At 41.5% G+C, this 19,405-nt stretch overlaps 1 protein-coding gene across 1 annotated transcript in view; it reads right to left on the minus strand.

The window, feature by feature from the left end:
* Positions 1-19,405, minus strand: part of DNAH7 (dynein axonemal heavy chain 7) — a 255,888-nt gene that overhangs the window by 196,170 nt on the left and 40,313 nt on the right. The window contains exons 16-19 of the mRNA XM_004701731.2: positions 17,738-17,962; positions 15,107-15,253; positions 9,593-10,278; positions 4,659-4,845 (exon numbers count right to left, since the gene is read on the minus strand). Coding sequence (XP_004701788.1) covers positions 4,659-4,845; positions 9,593-10,278; positions 15,107-15,253; positions 17,738-17,962 — 1,245 coding nt within the window. The remainder of the gene's footprint in view (positions 1-4,658; positions 4,846-9,592; positions 10,279-15,106; positions 15,254-17,737; positions 17,963-19,405) is intronic.

The raw sequence follows: 19,405 nt of genomic DNA on the forward strand, positions 1-19,405 counted from the left end.
CGGGATGTCATATCAGGGCTGTTATGTTCGTCTTTGCTGCTGGCAGCTCGGGCACTCAGCTATGGGGGTGACCTTGTAAGTCTTGGTGAGAAGTCACCCTAATGGTAAATCTCTACATAATCCCCCTCCCTTCCACCAGCATAGTGTTTATAGAAGAGTGAACATAGATGGCATTGTAATGAGGGCAGCTCCATTTGTACTTGCTCTCTTGGCTTATCAGCAAGCCCTCTTTTAACTCCCAAAGGAAGCTCAATTTGAATAATACCTAAAAACAAAAAAATATTTTAACTTTGCCATAGAGTGGATTCCTACTCACTGAGACCCTACAAGACAGAGCAGAACTTCCCCTGGCGGGCAGGGGGCTGAGGTTTTACATCTTTACAGGAGTCCAAATCCCCCACTTCCTCCCACAGAGCAACTGACGCCGCCAATGTATAATCCACTGTGCCACCAGGGGTCAGCACTAAAGTACATGATCATTAAATTTGTAGCCCATTGTGCATACATTGGTATATAACGGTTGTTCTTCACACAACAGGTCAACGTTCAATTATATTTTTAAGTGATTCTTATTACCAGGGCCTGCCAGAAGAACAAACAAATCTGTCTTGGCAGAAGTACAACCCAAATGCTCCTTAGAAGCACGGATGGTGAGGCTTCCTCTCACAGACTTTGCACATATTTCAGGAGATAGCAGTTCCTGGAAAGGACATTGTCCTTCCTGAAGTAGAGGGCTCAGCGAAAAAGAAGTGAATTGACACAGTGGTTGCCACGATGGCCTGAGAGGTAAAAGCCTTGAGGAGGAGGACGCAGAAGGGCCAGTGTTTTGCTCTGTGTACACAGGGCTGTATGAGTTGGAATCAACTCACTGGCATCTGGCAACATCTCAGCACGAAGTAAAGGTGCCGGAGGGCATCAGCACTTTGCTCTGGCCTGCTAATATCCAGGTTAATGGTTTCAGTGAACCAGCAGCTCATCAGAAGAGATGCATGAAGGTCAACTTCTGTAAAGATGACAGCCAAGACAAGCCTAGGGGGTTGCCATGAGTCAGCATCAACTCAGCAACAATGGATTTGGTTTTGGTCAACAATGAAACTCTCCCCATAAGCAAGGGCCTTGAGAAATAGAGGAAAGAACTAGGAGGCAAAGGGCATTTATAGAAGCTTAAATACAGGCATGGACACATATAAATATATTTATATATGATGATGGGGAAATAGATTTATGTGCATAAATTTACAGGATTAGTATTAAGGTAGCTGATGGACATTGGGCCTCTACTCAGGTACTCTCTCAATGCAAGAACATTTTGTTCTATTAAACTAGCATTCCATGATGCTCACCTTTCCGACGATCACTGAAGACAAAGTGGGTGCATAAGCAAACATGGTGAAGAAAGTTGATGGTGCCTGACTATCAGAAGATATAGCATCTGAGGTCTTAAAGGCTTGAAAATAAACAAGTGGCCATCTAGCTGAGAAGCAACAAAGCTCACATGGAAGAAGCACACCAGCCTGGGTGATCATGAGGTGTCGATGGGATCAGGCATCAGGCATCAAAGAACAAAAAATCATATCATTGTGAATGAGGGGATAGTGCAGAGTGGAGACCCAAAGTCCATCTGTAGGAAACTGGACGTCCCTTTACAGAAGGGTCGCGGGGAGGAGACGAGCCAGTCAGGGTGCAGTATAGCAACGGTGAAACACACAAGTTTCCTCTAGTTCTTTAATGCTTCTCCCCACACACCCCCCCAACCAGCATGATCCCAATTCTACCTTACAAATCTGGCTAAACCAGAGGATGTACACTGATACAGATAGGAACTGGAAACATGGAGAATCCAGGACAGATAAACCCCTCAGGACCAATAATGAGAGTAGCAAGTGATACCAGGAGGGGAAGGGGAAGGTGGGGTAGAAATGGGGAACCGATCACAAGGATCTACATATAACCCCTCCCTGGGGGATGGACAACAGAAAAGTAGGTGAAAGGAGATGTCGGACAATGTAAGATATGACAAAATAATAATAATTTATAAATTATCAAGGGTTCATGAGGGAGCGGGGGCGGGGAGGGAGAGGAAAAAATGAGCTGGTACCAAGGGCTCAAGTAGAAAGCAAATGTTTTGAGAATGATGGTGGCAACAAATGTACAAATGTGTTTGACACAATGGATGGATGGATGTATAGATTATAATAAGAGCTGTACAAGCCCCCAATAAAATTATTAAAAAGAAGAAAGGGCCTTGACCAGGCATATATGACAGCAATTACCAAAATGTAAAGTTACTTGATATTTATACCTTAAGAAGCCAAGACCCATCAACTATGCCAGTTATATATTAACATTATCATTGGCTTTCTTTTTTTGTACACCTCTGAGACTGCTCCCCTGGCACAGTACATGTCTTAAAAAAAATACCCCAAAACCATGATTAAGAACCTCTATGAAGTGAATGATAGGGGGAGTGTGGAGTGGAGATCCAAAGCCCATTAGTAGGCCACTGGAGATCCCCTTGCAGAGGGGTCTGGGGGAGGAGATGAGCCAGTCAGGGTGCGATGTAACAATGATGAGAAATACAACTCTCCTCTAATTCCTAAATGTTTCCTCCCCGCTCCCACTACCATGACTCGAATTCAACCTTGCAAGTCTGGCTAGACCAGAGGAGGTACACTGGTACAGATAGGAACTGGAAATACAGGGAATCCAGGGCGGATGAGCCCTACAGAACCAGTGGTGTGAGTGGCGAAACAGGGAGGGTAAAGGGAGAGTGGGTAGGAAAGAGGGAACCGATTACAAGGAACTATATGTCACCTCCTCTCTGGGGGACAGACAACCGAAAAGTGGGTGAAGGGAGACGTCGGACAGGGCAAGATATGACAAAATACCAATTTATAAACTATCAAGGGCTCATGAAGGAGGGAGGGGAAAAATGAGGACCTAATGTCGGGGGTTTAAGTGGAGAGAAAATGTTTTGAGAATGATGTACAAATGCGCTTTACACAATTGATATGTGTATGGATTGCGATAACAGTTGTATGAGCCCCTAATAAAGTGTTAAAAAAAAAAAAAAGAACCTCTATGAACAAAAGTTATGGCCTTTTGTGCCAAGCAATTAATCCCATAGCTTCTATTGTACAGGTCGCTCATTAGACTTTCTTTGAGAATACACATTTATGTTTAGTTTCAAAGCTTTCGAGAGTATGGAGGAAAGTTCTCCCGAATACTAAACACGTAGGGAAGGAGAAGATGCACAGCAAGTTGAAGAAGACAATCAAGCCTTACAGCAAAAGTCAATGAAGTGTTGCCCAAAGAAGCCTGCCACTTGGGAATGAGGGCAAGTAATGGTTTCTTCTTTGTTTTTAACTCAGTTTTTTTACAAAATCAGCTATCAGCTTCCTTTATTTACTAGTCCCAACACTGCTGAGCTTCCCAGGCATTGAGGCGTTTACCAAATGGGCTTATTGGGCTTCTGACAAGTACTTTAATCATAAACCAAAACAAGAAGAAAGAAATTATTGCATTGGTTTTTAAATTATACCAACTAGAAAATTTCAAGCATTGTTTTTGCTTTGGGGGAGGGGGCAACAGAAAAAAATTCAATTTGGTCCCTTTCCAAATGACAAAGTATATGTGTTCTAAGGGTTTTATCCAGATGCTGCGAAATAGTATATGAAACAGTAAATTTATAAAATCAATTAAGAGAGATAATTAAATGCAAAGGGTTAATGACAGTGTGATTAGTTGGACAAAAGTTTGGTTTCTACAGAGATTTGTTTCAAGTACAATTAAATAAAATGAAGTAGACTTATTAAACAAATAAGCCATTCTTATCTTTTTTATTTTCCTATGAAATTATATTGTTAATGCTAATACATCATCGTCAGTATTTAGGGTTACAGTCACACGTTTTAAAAATTAAATAATAGCGAGATGCAAATTTTTCTTTCGGGGAAGGAAAAATAAAGGCAATATTCTTTTTATCTTACAGTATTATATCTCATCAGAAACCCAAACCAAGTTGACATGCAGTCGATGACATAATTTAATAACTAATATTTATTCTAGTTTAATCTTAACTTCCAAGAACACACAAAGCAGGCTTAGTAAGCAATAAATAAATGTCTTGAATTAAATAAATGCTATATACTCTTTGCAGTGTTACTGTTTTTCATTAAATTGCCTCCTTGGCTGTAATTTTAGGTTCTCTGCAGTATTTGTGTATTTATTTATTTAGCATTCGGTTTGCATTTACTGGACTCTTCAAATCAATTTATCTTTGTCAATGCATCTTTTTTTAAGGTCCCTAGAGAGAACCGTCTTGACCGAGTGGTTGGCACGGTGACACGCTTCCATGACAGCTGGGTTGCAGCTCACAATCACTGGGCAGCAAGCACTAGGTACCCTGCCTGTGGACCAGAGCCTCCCATGAGAACCGGTACCACTAAAACTCATCCGATGCAATTTGCCCCCAAGAAGTAGACTGGGGAAAACCAGCTATTTTGCTTTTGGTAAGTCTTGCTCCTGGAATGCTTCCATGAGAGATGAGAAGGGAATGACACTGGGATAAACACAGTGGCTCATTAGGTTGTGTTGGAAAAATATATCTGTCGTGTCACTTCAATCGAATAACGGCAACTTTAGAGACTTTGACTTACTTGTATGACACTTTTCATGATATCGCGCCATGTTTTATCCACCGCAGTAAAGCGTCTGCCTTCCTCGGGCATTTGAGACATAATGTCTGGAGAGCTGAAAATGGGCTCCAAGTATAGCCAGGTGGCTTGGACCTTGAGCCATTCATCCAGAATCTCCTGAAGCAACAAGAGCTTGCCCTCCCATTCTCTGGAAAGCAAAAGACACTGGCTCTTAACAATAGAAAACCGAGCAGCATTTCAAATGGCAAAACTCAAACCGTGCTAGGCTATCAATCTTGTATATAGTTTGTTATTCCAATTGTCACTCATCTAGGGTCATCCAAAGATAAATCACTGGCTTTGTTCTACAAGTTCTTTTTCAAGACATCAATACATATGCTTATAGATACATTAGTTAAGATATAATTATCTACAAGTGGGCGGGTTTCTGTGTCTATCATTCAATAGACTGATTAGTTCCAATTCCATGCCAGAGGGTACAAACTGAGAAATTATATTTTAGGCAGTGTGGTCCTGTCGATGATGGGCACTCCAAACATCGTAGAGAAGGGCACTTTTGTGTGTAACTTGGGCACATAGAAGTTTTATTTCCAGGATAAAACACGTCACTTCTTAAGATGAAGCTCACTTTTCACGAAAAATCTACATACTCCTTAACAAATTAGTATGCTGCTTATAAAACTGGACTTTATCATTGGTTATCAGTATATTTTTTAATTTGGAGAATATAAAATTGGCTTTATTTCTTCCAAAACAGAGTTACGACAGAGCCTAAGACCTGTTGTCATTGTTGTTAGGTACCATCATGTTGGCTCTGGCCCATAGTGACTCTCTGCACAGAACGGACGCTGCCCAGTGCCAGGCCACCCACAACTGTTCCTGTGCCTGAGCCCACTGATGCAGCACCGTGTCAATCCAGCTCAGGGTGGGACTTCCTCTTTTTCCCTTGCCCTCGCACTTTACCAAACAGTCCTTCTCCGGGACTGTTCTCTTCGGACAATGTGTCCAAAGTATGTGGGACAAAGTCTTGCCATCCTAGCATCTAAGGAGCACTCTGGTCTTACTTCCTCCAACACCGATCCGTTTGTCCTTTGAGCACTCCATGGTATTTTCAAGTCTTCTCCAGCACCACAATTTAAACGCATTCCTTGTCCTACGGTCTTCCTTATCCAATGTCTACCTTCCACATGCAGATGATGCCATGGAGAATACCAGGGCTTCAGTCAAGCACGTTCTGGGCATCATTCTCTTCAATATTCTAAAGAGGTCTTGTACAGCAGATTTACCTAATGCAATACATATTTTGATTTCTTAACTACTGCTTCTGTAAGCATTGGTTGTGGGTCTAAGAAAGAAAAAAAATCCTTGACAACTTCAATCTTTTCTCCATTTATCATGATGTTACCTATTGGTATAGTTGTGAGGATTTGGGTCTATTTTACATTGAGTTGTAATCCATACTGAAGGTATAATCCTCAATCTTCAACAGTAAGTGCTTCGAGTCCTCCTCACTTTCAGCAAACAAGGTCGTGTCATCTGCATATCAAAGGCTGTTACTAAACCTTCCTCAGTCCTGATGCTACATCCTTCTTCATATAATCTAGCTTCTCTGATGATCTTCTGAGCATACAGATCAAATAAGTATGGTGAGAGGATACAATCCTGACACACACCTTTCCTGATTTTAAACTCTGTAGAATGTCCTTGTTGTGTTCACACAACTGCCTTTTACAAGTTCCTCGGGAGCACAATGGAGTGTTCTGAGATTCCCATTGTTCTCATGATTAGCCACAGTTTACTATGGTCCATAGTCAAATGCCTTTGCATAGTCAATGAAACGCAAGTACACATCTTTCTGGTATTCTCTGCTTTGAAGCAAGATTCATCTGACAGCAACAATGACATTCCTTGTTCCATGCCCTCTTCTGAATCTGGCCTGAACATCTGGCAGCTCCCTGTCAATGTACTAGTACAAACATTGTTGGATGATCTTAAACAAAATTTTACTTGTGTGCAATATAAATGATATCTTCCACAGTTTTTGAGTATTCTGTTGAATCACCTTTCTTTGGAATGGGCATAAATATGGATCTCTTCAATCAGTTGGCTAAACAGCTGTCTTCTAAATTTCCTTGCATAGAGGAGTGAGTGCTTCCAGTGCTTCTTCGGCTTGCTGAAACATTTCAATTTCTGGAGTTTTGTTTTGGGCTAATGCATTCATTGCCTTGAACTTTTTCCTTCAGCACCACTGGTTCTTGCTCACATGCTATCTCTTGAAATGGTGGACTGTCGACTAACTCTTTCTGGTACAATGACTCTGTATTCTCTCCATCTTCTCTCAGTGCTACAGTTCTAACACCTGTGCACATTTTTATTCCATGCTCACAAGGTGTCCTGAGGAATGGCTGAGTTGATTCCACCCTCATATCAAGCCCCAAACCCTCCTCAATCCCGTGTGTCTTCACAATCATTCCGATGCACGATCCTAGTGTTGCAGCTGCGGTCTCAGTCCTTCTCAGGAAGGGACTCCTCGTTTCCCAGACCTTCCATTTTATCGAGTATGATGTCCTTTCCCAGTGACCGGTCCCCCCTGATAACCTGTCCACAGGGCAGAGGAGCCTCGTCTCATCCTCTCACTTCTAAGTAACATGCTGGCTATGATCTTTCCAGACGAATGTGTCTGTTGTTCTTACATCCATGGTATATTCAATACTCTTCAGCAACATCGTAATTCAAGAGCCTTGGTGGCTCTTTCTCCAGCTAACAGATGCCTCATATGAGGCAAGAAAAGCCCTGTGTTTGCAGTCAGGCCTTTCTTAGTTCCCTAAGGGACCGCTTTGCTATGGGGCATGTCACAGATGTCTTTTGTAGCAAGGCAATACATCATGTCATTTCCTGGCTGCTACATCCACGGGTGCTGATCATTGACTCAAGTAAAAGGAAATCTTCACTCTTTTCTCCATTTATTTGATGTTGCTTACTGCTCCAGTGGTGAGATTTTGCTTTCTTGATGTTGAGGTATAATCCATCCTGAAGGCCCTGGCCCTTGATCCCATCGGTGAGTGCTTGGAATCCTCATCGCTTTCAGGAGGCATGCCAGGTTGCTAATGAGTCACCCTCCACTGTTGACGTCAGATTCTTCTTCACAGAGTCCAACTTCTTGGGTTAGTTGCTCAGTGGACAGATTGAGAAAGCTTGAGGGAGCTTCAAAAAAGTGGTGGCACAATTAAATGAAAAGAGAATGCAGTTTTCTCAAAATCTTTTTGAAGTGTTCCTTCATGGTGAAAAGGTACATACAGCCTTGATGTACACCTTTCCTGGTTCTACACCATGCATTATCTTGTTTTTTCAACTGACTTTTTCTTGGACTATGTGCGGAATCCACATGAAAACAATGAAATCTTTTGAAGTTTCTGTTCTTCACAAGGTTATCTATAATTTGTGATGAACGGCTATGAAGTAAGATCCATTACAACATCTTTCTAAGTCGGGAGAGGCTGAGACACATTGAGATAAGTAGCCGGCTCACAGTCACCCACGTAATAAATGATAGAGCCAGGATTTGAACCAGATTGCTAGAGTTTCAATTCTATGAGTGATAACCTAGCCATAAAAATGATTCATTGAGTGTAAGATATGACAAAATAATAATTTATAAATGATCAAGGGTTCATGAGGGAGGGGGGAGCAGGGAGGGATGGAAAAAAATGAGGAGCTGATGCCAGGGGCTTACATGGAGAGCAAATGTTTTGAGAATGATGAGGGTAACAAATGTACAAATGTGCTGGACACAATTGATGTATGGATGGATTGTGATAAGAGTTGTATGAGCCCCCAATAAAATGATTTTTTAAAAAAATGATTCATTAAATGGCAACAGAGCTTAGAGAAGGAATGGCTTCATGGCATATTAATGCATTACTAATTGTTTACAACTGGAAATCTATCATTTTAGATTACTAAAACAAAAAATGCAAATAGGATTTCCAAGATAGGATTTCCATAGGCGTTTTCAGATGCCTTTCTCAAAATACTTTCCCTTTTATGTTTATCAATGAATTTGCTCCGCTTCTTTGTAGACAAGATAACAATGCTCCAGTTTTCTTCTGATACTCATTAAAATCCCTGAGCGATGAGGATGGTTTCTCATCAGCTAACGAGATCAAATGAAGTCCTAAAAACTCGAATCCTGACTAACCAATTTCAGAGTAGTTACAAAATTTACTCTCTTGATGAGTAAGCTGAGCAGAAGCAAAACAACCAAATACAGAGACTGAACTAATTCCAATCAGAGCTCACGTAAACTGAAGGAAATGTGTCAATCACCAGAGGTAGATATTACCAAGCCGTCAGCTTTCCCTTTCTAGACAAAGTTCACAGAGAAAATGGTCACCTCTTTTGTGAAGTATAAGCTGATTAATACAAATCACAAAACTGAAATGAATGACACACAAGATAAGGCTTTAACAAGATCAGCTGTGTCAGAATTGCAGTTTCCCTCTTTGACAATTATCCCGCCATCCTTCATGCATATGAATGAGAAGCACAAAGGCCTTTCAGGGATACCTTCACTACAAACTAATTAGTATATTTGAAAAATAACATTATGATCTTCAGCTTTACCATTTATGCGCTCTGGTATTCAAAGACATCAAATGGCTGCTGAGAGTCGAGTATAAAAATCAGATTAGAGGTAATGAAAATGAAAATCTGAATGCTGATTGCCACTGCCTTTGTTATGAAAATAGAAGTCAACAAACCACTGTGTTAGGAAGGGGATTAGTGCCTATTCCACAAGCAATGAGTTTGCCATGCCTTACAATGAACTTCGAAAATATTAAGTTTTGCAGAATCCATGTTTTAAAAACTGTACATTAAATATAAGCATTCCTGGTCAAACAGTATAAAATATTGTCATAGAAAGGTTACTTTACCTCATTTGTGTTTCGTATGGTTTAATGAAAGGCGAGCCTCGCATAGTTTGGGTTTTAATTATGTGGTCATCCAACAACATCTGGATTTCATCAACAGATGATAGAATAAATGTCCCAGTTTCTCTATAAGAAAGAATGACGAACTCCATCGCATCCCACTCGCCAATCATCTTATCCATGGCCTTCTCAAGAGAATATTCTTTGCTAGCTGCTTCACTAATGCCTTCAAACTTATCTAGAAATGGCTCCAGATTCATTTCTAAAAATGAGAAGACAGTAGAGTCATCCGAAGGCTTCAGGGGGTAACCGACGACGTTGGACATGGCATCCCAGTGCCTGGCCCGCAAACCAGGATTACAGAGCACTTGAATGAGAGGAATGTGCTGCTTGAAATCTTCCACCTTTGTCCTTACTTTCTTGGTCATTGCCAAAGCATTTGGAGAGTCATGGAAGGTTTTCTCCAGCTTATACAGTCCTCTCCAGTAATTCCCAACATCGGCTTCGAGTTGGTCTGGATCCACCTTGTGATACGGCCCTTCTGTCCACCCTCTATATTTGGTGCTAAACTCAACAGCCGTCTCATAGAGGCGAAGATACGGGTTCAAACCATCCTGGATTTTTTTTCGTTGAGGATATGCTGATGGCTGCCAACCAAATGCTTCCTCTTCCGTATTAAACTGCTCAATCTAGAAGACAGGCATTACATCTATTAATTATCCTGAAATTATATTCAAAATTGAGTTTGGCTACCTGCTATTTCCAAACATTACCTAAAAGACTCCTAAGATCGTAAATGAAACCATGACCTTGGAACCATGAGCACTCCATATTTCTTCTTGATGACCATTTCCTAGGAACAAAAAGTTGTCTTTGCCACCCAGATATATTGAAAATCTATCTTTATTCATTAACAATGCACATTTAAGTACTTTGGATACAATAGCATTGTGTTGAAGACTTAGGAAAGAGGTGGGGGATGTTTTACATTATGAAATAGTTACCCCAAGGAGCTTAGGAGTAAAGACATCAATACCTGATGATGAAATAACAATTGTCCAATAATAGCATAAGGCAATAGACAATATGCCTTGAAGCAGTGTCTCCTGATTATAAAATTGGAGGGAAACTGCTTGCTGGGTCTTTCTGACTCAGGGTGCCCCCAGGGACCTCAGAGTCAAACTGTGCACCACAAAGTTTTCAATCGCTGATTGGCCTGAGCTAGATCCCTAAGTACTTCCTTCCCAGGTTGCTTCTGGGTGGACTTCCAAATTTGGGGTTAGTAGTTCATGTGCTCAAATGCTAACCCCAAATTTAGAAGTCCATTGACTACTGTGTTATCTAAGAACTCCATAAAACAAAATAAAAATAAACACACAAACCACCACCCACACCCCCCCAAAATGGTATCACTGAGAGCAGGGTGGTCCTACTGAACCAATACCGTCACAGATGCTGCAGGAGTGATACCGTCGGAGCTGAGTCTTGAGGGTAATGGGCAAAGCACGCGTTAACTGCCTCTTAGTTGTAGTGAACTATGTGAGAACGGAAATGACTCGAGGAAAGGTCTATATAGACTTGAAACGGATGCGCTACCTATGTGAATTATGCAAGTGACTAAAACTTTAGGAGATCTCCATTTAAAAAGACAAACAGGAATTTCTCTTTTCTGAGTGTGTGTGCTTATATATGGATGTTTAGTATAAGCTATTTAGTTACCTGAGCTTTTAAGATATGGAAATCTTCAAGGTAAGAAAAATGGCACAGCAGCATGATATTGGTACATTTTTATAAAAAATAACAGAAGAATCAAGGGGCTGAATAGTCATTAGCCATGCCCTGACTTCTTTTGATTCGAAAGTCATGCCAAAGCTGCACAGTATTTTCACGTTAATCAGATTTCAAAGATATGAGATCAACCATTTAGATAAGCAATAGGAAATGATACAGTGGGCGAAAGAATTAGCCTGCCGTTAATCGAAATACTAGGAATATAATTTAAGTTTTAAGTGCTGGAAATCCAAAATGTAACAGCCTCCCTTGTGGTACAAATTCCACGTAAGCTTAATCAGTGAGGATGGTCTTCTACCTCAGGAAGGTGGTAAGCAAGGCCATTAAGATAGGTAGCCAGGCCCTGAGCACTCCACATCAACTAGGCATACTGGTCACCACTGGGCTGTGATTCACAAGGTCAGCAGTTCAAAACCACCAGTGGCTCCTCGGGAGGAAGACAGGACTTCCTACTCCTGTTAACATTTAGCGTCTCAGAAGCTCAGGGGCAGTTCTATCCTGGATCACTGAGTCAGCATTGACTGGACGGCAATGAGTTTGGGGGATTTTTTTTGAGTCATCAGGGTTGTGGGTCTGGTAATCCCTGGAAAATTCTAAGTATGGACCACTGCAAAAGCTGTGTTTTCGTCACCGCACTTCAGGATATATAAACTGGCAGATTTTCACTGTCATGTTGAAGCGGTTTGGAGCTTTCAAGCTTCCTGCTTCCGTCTGTCTTGGGTTTGCAAAACTCAGAATTTTTCGAATTAAAATAAACATGATACACACAATTAAAGTGTTCCAGCATCTTATATGGAATGAAAATCTCACTGATTGCCACTGAGTCAACGCACAGCAATTCCAAGAGTGTAAATCTTTCCGGGAGCAGGCAGCCTCCTCTTCCTCCTGCGGCACGACTGACTATGGGTTGAATCCACTGACGGTTCAGTTAGAGGCTGAAAGCCTGACCCCAGTGGCAGCCCTTCCACTGTCTGCTAATGAGGAATCTGATTTCTGAAATAGTACTGGGGAAAAGTGGCTTCATGGGAAAAATACGGGTCTAACTGAAAAACACTAATGAAAGGGAGCTGATGAGCTGAGGGAGAGCATCATACATGAAGAAAGCAAAGGGTCATGTAAAAGACAGGAACGAGAGAAATCATCAAAGTGCACGTCAGAAGAGACTGACACTTGCTCTTAATTGTAGAGCAGCTGTGGCAAGTGGAAGAAATGGCGACAAAACAGAGCTGAACAGAAATTTTCAAAAATATTATAATGAAATGTGCAAAGACCTGCAATTAGAAAATCAAAAAGGAAGAATGCAGTCAATATATACTATATTTAAAGAACTAAAGGAAAAGTTCAAACATTCAGTTACAATACTGATTCTATTGGCAAAATATTGAATGATATTTCAATGCAGGAAAGACCAAAGAAAATGGGAAAAATACTGTCACTGTACCACAAAGAACTTGTCCACCCTCAACCACTTCAAGAGGTGGCCTATGATCAAGAGCCAATGATGCTGAAGGAAGAAGTCCAATCTGCACTGAAAGCATTAGCCTAAAACAAAGCCCCAGGAAATGATGGAGTGCCAATTGAAATGTTTCAACAAGCTGATGAAATGCTTGGGCTGCCAAGAAATTTGGAAGGCAGCTACTCGGCCAATTGACTGAAAGAGATTCACATTTGTATCCATTCTAAAGAGCGGTGACCCAACAGAATGCTCAAACTATAGAGCACTATCATTGTTATCACATGCAAGTGACATTTTGCTGGAGACCATCCAACGACAGTACATTGACAGGGAGGTGCCTGAGGTTTGGGCTGGATTCAGAGGAGTGTGACATGGACCAAGGGATATCATTGCTGATGCCAGATCGATCTTGGCTGAAAGCAGAGAACACCAGAGAGACGTTCACTTGTGTTTTATAGATTATGCAAAGACATATGACTGTGTGGATCATAGCAAACTACGGCGTGCCCTGAGATGAATGGGAATTCCAGAACACTTCATTGTGCTCATCTGGAACCTGTGCATAGATCAAGAGGCAGTTGTACAAACACAAAAAGGGAATACTGCATAGTTTAAGATCAGGACATTTTATCAGGGTTGTTTCCGCTCACCATGCTTATTCAATCTGTATGCTGAGCAAATAATTAAAGAAACGTGGAGAATATGAAGGAGGATGGGACGTCAGGATTGGAGGAAGGTTTACTAACAAGTGGTGGTTTGCAGTGACACAACCTGGCTTGCTGAAAAGGAGGAGGACTTGAAGCACTTGCTGATGAAGATCAAGGACTGCCAGCCTTCAGCATGACTGTAAAGAAGACTAAAATCCTCACAATTAGACCAATAGGTAACATCAGGATAAATGGAGAAAAGATCCGAGTTGTCAGAAGATCTCATCTTGACTCTCCAACCAATGCTCATGGAAGCAGCAATCAAGATATCAGCGGATGCTTTGCATTGAGTAAATGCCCTGCACAAAATCTCTTTAATGTGTTGAAGTTTAAGGCAGTTACTTTGAGGACTAAGGTGTGCCTGCCCTAAGCCTTGGTATTTTCAATCAATTCATAGACCTCTGAGAGGTGGACATTGAATAAGAAAGACTGAAGAAGAATCGGTGTATTTGAATTATGGTGCTGGTGAATAATAGAGAAAATATCATAGATTGCACACAAAAAAACCCACCAAAAACCCAACAAATCTGTCTTGGAAGAAGTACTTTGCTCCTTAGAGGCAAAGACGGTGAAACTGTGTCTCACGTACTTTGGACATGTTGTCAGGCGAGACCCGTCCCTGGAGAAGGACATCGTGCTCGGTTAAGGATGAGGAGCGGCAACAAAAGAGAAAGACCCCTGACAAGATGAAGGGGCACAGTGGCGGCCACAACGGGCTCAACACAAGAATAACGGGAGGATGTTGCAGGGCCAGGCGATGTTGGGTTCTGTTCCATGTAAGGTCGCTATGAGACAAATCAGCTTCCCAGCACCTAACAGCAACCATTTAAAAACCTAGCAGTTAAATCTAGGCTCCCTTAGGATGAAGAATCTACTTGGAAGTGGCCAGGGGCCATCACTCGCTCAGAGGACGTTGGGGACGTTGGTGGTGCGGGATTAGAGTGCTCGACGTCTGAGCTTGAGACCGGCCAGGGTTGACTCCCAGCCAGTGCTTCTCCTGTGCAGCCACCACCTCCCCAGGCTCTCCGGCTGCTGGATGCTGAGAGGTGTCCATGGGGTTTCCAGGCAGGGGCAGACTGGTAAGAAAGGCCTGAGCATCTACTTGGAATCCACCAAGACAAACCGCACAGCATGCGTCACAGTGGTCCCATCCGGCAGGGAGCACGTGGATGCTGCAGGCCAGGCAGCTCCTCATTCTGTGGTGCTTGCGACGGACACTCAGCAGCAGTGGCAGCACTGGTGCTTGCTTCTGCTGCAAAAACATGCATTCCCAACTCTCACAGTTCAACTATCGTGATGCAGCAGCGATGCGATATAACAAGTAAGAAGCTGCCCGGGCTGCTGTGTTGTGCACAATGAAACGCGGACACCGCTGAAGGCCTGTCACTGCCACGAGAAAAGCCCAAGTGCTCTCCCTGAGGCCTGCCTGTACAATCTCTTTGGATCATTTCTACTCTTCTGTGATTACATGAAATTAAGCTATATTCTGTTTGATCTGCTTGTTAAGAGTCTACCCCCTGGACAAAGGCCACCCTTTCCCCTTGCACTAATTCACCTCCTCACCTTGTCTGCGGCTGCATCCAGTTTCCCATTCAGGATCTGGGCCTTTTTCAGGTATCGCTGCACATCCTGGAGATCTCCAAATGTGTAAAATTCTTCCGCCTGCTTAGAATAGCTTTCCAATTCTTCCAAAAATCGTTCGCAGCGTAACTAATAAAACCAAATATTAGTTGTTACTCTTTTGAGAAGTTGGGACCCCGAACGTCAAAAGTGAAGTGAAATTATTTGTAAGAAGGATTGGAATTTGTGTTACATTCTGTCACTAGCAAAATGAGAAAGAGCTGATCCAAAATATGACTGAGAGCTACAAATGATGCGGGCATTTTGAGAGTCAAGATGAAAAATTAATGGAGAAGAACATCATGAATTAAATCACCTCTAATTCACAAATTAGGCCAGGATGATCCTCGAACCGTCCATATAAAGCGTTCTAATTCACAAAATGTGAAAGGATGTGCTAAAGTCTGGTATTCAAGCATTCATGGTAATAAATGTTTACAGGCATTTTTTAAAATCTCATAAGCATCAAGTATGGGGCTAAACTAAAGCACCAATTTGTTAAAGGACGGAGAGAGAGCCGTGACACTAGACAAACCATGGGTGGGGAAACTCCATTGCTGTCATTGGGTTCTGGTACTTGCTCTCTTTAATTATCCATCCCAATACCAAGCATTCGAGGTTAGTTTTTCCTGTTCCATGGGCTCTTTTTACAAGACATGCGTCCAGTAAACACATTCTGATTGAAAGTCTAAAATCCATAGGTTTGTGTTCTTTTTTAATGTAAAACAAGTGTATACTTCTCCTAACAAGAAAGACTTTCTACACGTTTTTATTGGTAAGGCATCCCAAATTAAATAACTCTAAAACAACCGTTCTTAATAAAATATTCAAAAGTCAAATCTAGGTTATTCAAAAATAGATTTCCTACTTTACAGATTATCTGGGTTGAATTCTGTCCTCTTTTCTCCAGTTCCCTGGCAAATATATGATACTGTCCCCGGTGGGAGAAGGGAAATGAAAAGAAAAAAATCATCAACATATGTGTAGTTGATGGAATAGCATATTGTGGAACAAAGTATAGACAATTCTAGATTTGTTAGCAACTTTCTAAGGGTCAATTTTATTGTAACTTCTACATCTAATGGGTACTGACTTAACATATGTGGCCAATATTTACACATTTCCAAGGTTTGCCTAAATTTTGAAATGGCCTAAATGTAAAATAGAAATATAGACTATACTTTTGGATGAATATATATAATATATATAATTCATATATAATATATATGAATATATATTATATAATAAGTATATATATTATATAATAAGTATATATATATATTATATAATAAGTATATATATATACTTAAATCGATGAATTATTCTCTCTCCCCTAAATGTATTCGGTCGGTTAGTTATAGTTGCTGTATGTAACGCAGTGAAGTGAGATGTCTGTACTAACTGAATTGGAACAAGTCTCCCAACTTCTGAGAACCTTAGTTTCTTCCTCCATAAACTGAAACCAAACACCAAAATCACTTATTCACACAATAGCTATGGTGTGCTCATGATACCCCTGTATTCCAGCCCCATGCTAGTCAGTGGGGATGGTGGAGGGGTGGACAATCAAAACTGTCCTGCTCCCACAGTCCTAGCTGTTTAATTTTAAGAGAAACATAAGAATGAAAATAAAACGAAAGGGTAAGTGGTCCCCCAAAGATGTTTTAAAAGCGCAACACAAATGGAGGGGAAGCAGTCCTGAGGACTGGCTGAGCGGGGTCTGTTAGGTGTGTGCGCGCAGGGGTGGGTCCCACGGGAATGGAGGGGCTGTGCGAGAGAAGAGAGGGAAACACGGCACATTCAGGGACCTGGAAGTCACTCAAGGTCACTGAAAAGTCGACAGGCGGAAATAGATGAGGGCGGAAGGATCGAATGAGACAAATATCACACAGTGACTTGTGTGTAAAACCCAAAAAAGGTTTGGGAAGCCCGGAGTCAGTGAATGTAAAGAGTACTGCCTCTGACGCACACCGTGCTCAGGAGAGTTTGCTGGGTCACGGGTGTGACGTCACAGATGACGTGAAATGCGCTAAGTAAATGGACTCACTCAAATGAGTGTGATGAGCTGAGTGACACAAATACTATTTTCTATTAATGGCCACTTGTGGGCAATGATTCCAGTGTTTTTTCTCTGTAAAAAAATTTTTAGAATTTGGACTTTTCTGGAAAAAACCATTGACCTCATAGCAATCAATATCCTGCTTGTTCACTCCTTAGTCATTCATATAAGCGTTATAAAAGCTCTAGTAAGTGCATTTCCTTCTGAATATATCTGTAGTATGGGAAAGCTGACCTATGTAGGCACCAAAATAAAGAAGTTGACAATGCTATTTACAAATTTAAACATTTCCACAACTAAAAATAATTAAAAGCATCTGACACCAACCTTGGACATGGGGGCATAGTGAGTGGCTGCGAGGTCAGAAGTTGGGAACTCCCAGGCACACCCCAGGACAAAGAGGCCGGCTTCCCGCGCCCGTCCACGTTGCCGGGGTGGTTCTACTCCGACCCATGGGGCCAAGGGGAGCCGGAAGCGACTCAGGGGCAGTGAATTGAGAGTTTCACGATACCAACCTTAAGACCTTCTTGATATTGTTCTGTTTTCTCTTTAACGATTTTCCTGTGTTCTTCAAAAATCTCCCCCATTCTTCCATACCACTGGAAAACATTATTATTCAGCCTGATGTCCGCTGGAGAAAAGTTAGCACACTCAATCAGGAAAGCAAGGCAGTTTTTGGAATCCACTAATCTCTGTCCCAGTTCAATCATGTCCGTGGATTCCACTTTCTGAATGTAAGCCTGAAGAAGAAAAAAAAGTTTTTTTTTCATAGTTATTCCCTAATGAATAGTTCATGTCAAAACAAAAACCCAAAACGTTTGCTGTCAGGTGCTGCAAGTTAGTTCGAACTCTTCACCACTGTGTGCAACACACCAAATGTCGTCTAGTCCTGTACCACCCTCACCGTTGTTGTGATGTTTAAGCTGAGGTGGCATTCATTGTGCCAACCCATCTGATTGAGAGCCATCACCTTTTTTGGTGAACTCTTTTTTGGCTAAGCCACCGTGAATCAATATGTACCGATTCGCTAGAAGTGCTGATTGACTCCTCGTTCAGAAGAGGGAACTACTTCCAGTCACCTCTAAAGACCAATTTACTTCTCAATCCTCCCATTGCCTCTTAAGTGACAGATTAAAAAGAACAATAAACATAAAATCACTGGAAAATCAGAAAAGAAGACTATGGGATCCTGGAAGAGATAAAGCAGACGCTATATGGGAGATATCAGTAGTTATTCCCTAATAATGTTATTGGGCCCTTATGTTACCAGACACCATGCAAGCTGCCAGCAAGTCACTGTAACCCAAAACCAGCCGTGACCTTTACCTTTATGAAGCTTGCTGTCTAGTGAGGGAGACAGACAGATTCAAAGAACCATTATACCAAATGTCAACTTGTCGACTTGCAACTGAGAGAAGCGCTACCCAGGTGCATTCGTTAGGTAGAACATGCCTCCAGTAGGGATCGGGGTTGTTCTGGGTCGAGGGTAGTTCCCACTAGTGGAGAACGGAGCAGGGGGAGCAGTGACTGAGGGAACAGGTAAGGGGGAGAGGATCTCCAGCAGAAAGGACCCAGCGGGAGAGCAGGGGGGCACCTGTGGTGCTGGCAGGGGCGGAGGAGCAGTTTCAAGTCAATTGAAGCCAGACCCAAGTCTTGTGGGGCTCAGCCAATATGACACACTTGCACGGATACTTCATGTCCTCTGAAAATATCATTTGATGCAAAAAGTTAAAAAAAAAACAGACCCAACTGACCAAGTTGGAGAGATTTCAAAGCACAAGAAAGTACAAAATAAAGAGCTACAAAATCCGTATTTTCCTAGCTATATCATCAGTGACCAGTTTTAGAAACAATCATGGAAGAGAGAGCTCATTCTTAACAGGTGCAAAAAATTGTAAATAATTCTGGGCAAATCTAATGAGACATTCTAAATCGATGCAAGTAAAATGATAAAACTTATGTTTCGGGATGTTAAGGTATAATATTAAAAAGGTATTACTATCCTCAAATATTTTAAAATCAAATTATTTATAGAAATCTATGCAATTTTAATAACTATTGCAATGACAGTTTTTAAGCAGAATTTTATATAACTCTGGAATTATTTTAAATAATAAATACCTAAGAATATCAAAGATAAATGATTACAAATATCAAAATACACTACATAGGTTCAGTCATTT

This window comes from Echinops telfairi, unplaced genomic scaffold (genome assembly GCF_000313985.2).
Source record: "Echinops telfairi isolate 266 unplaced genomic scaffold, ASM31398v2 ScPeMD7_3;HRSCAF=10, whole genome shotgun sequence".
NCBI lineage: Eukaryota > Metazoa > Chordata > Mammalia > Afrosoricida > Tenrecidae > Echinops > Echinops telfairi.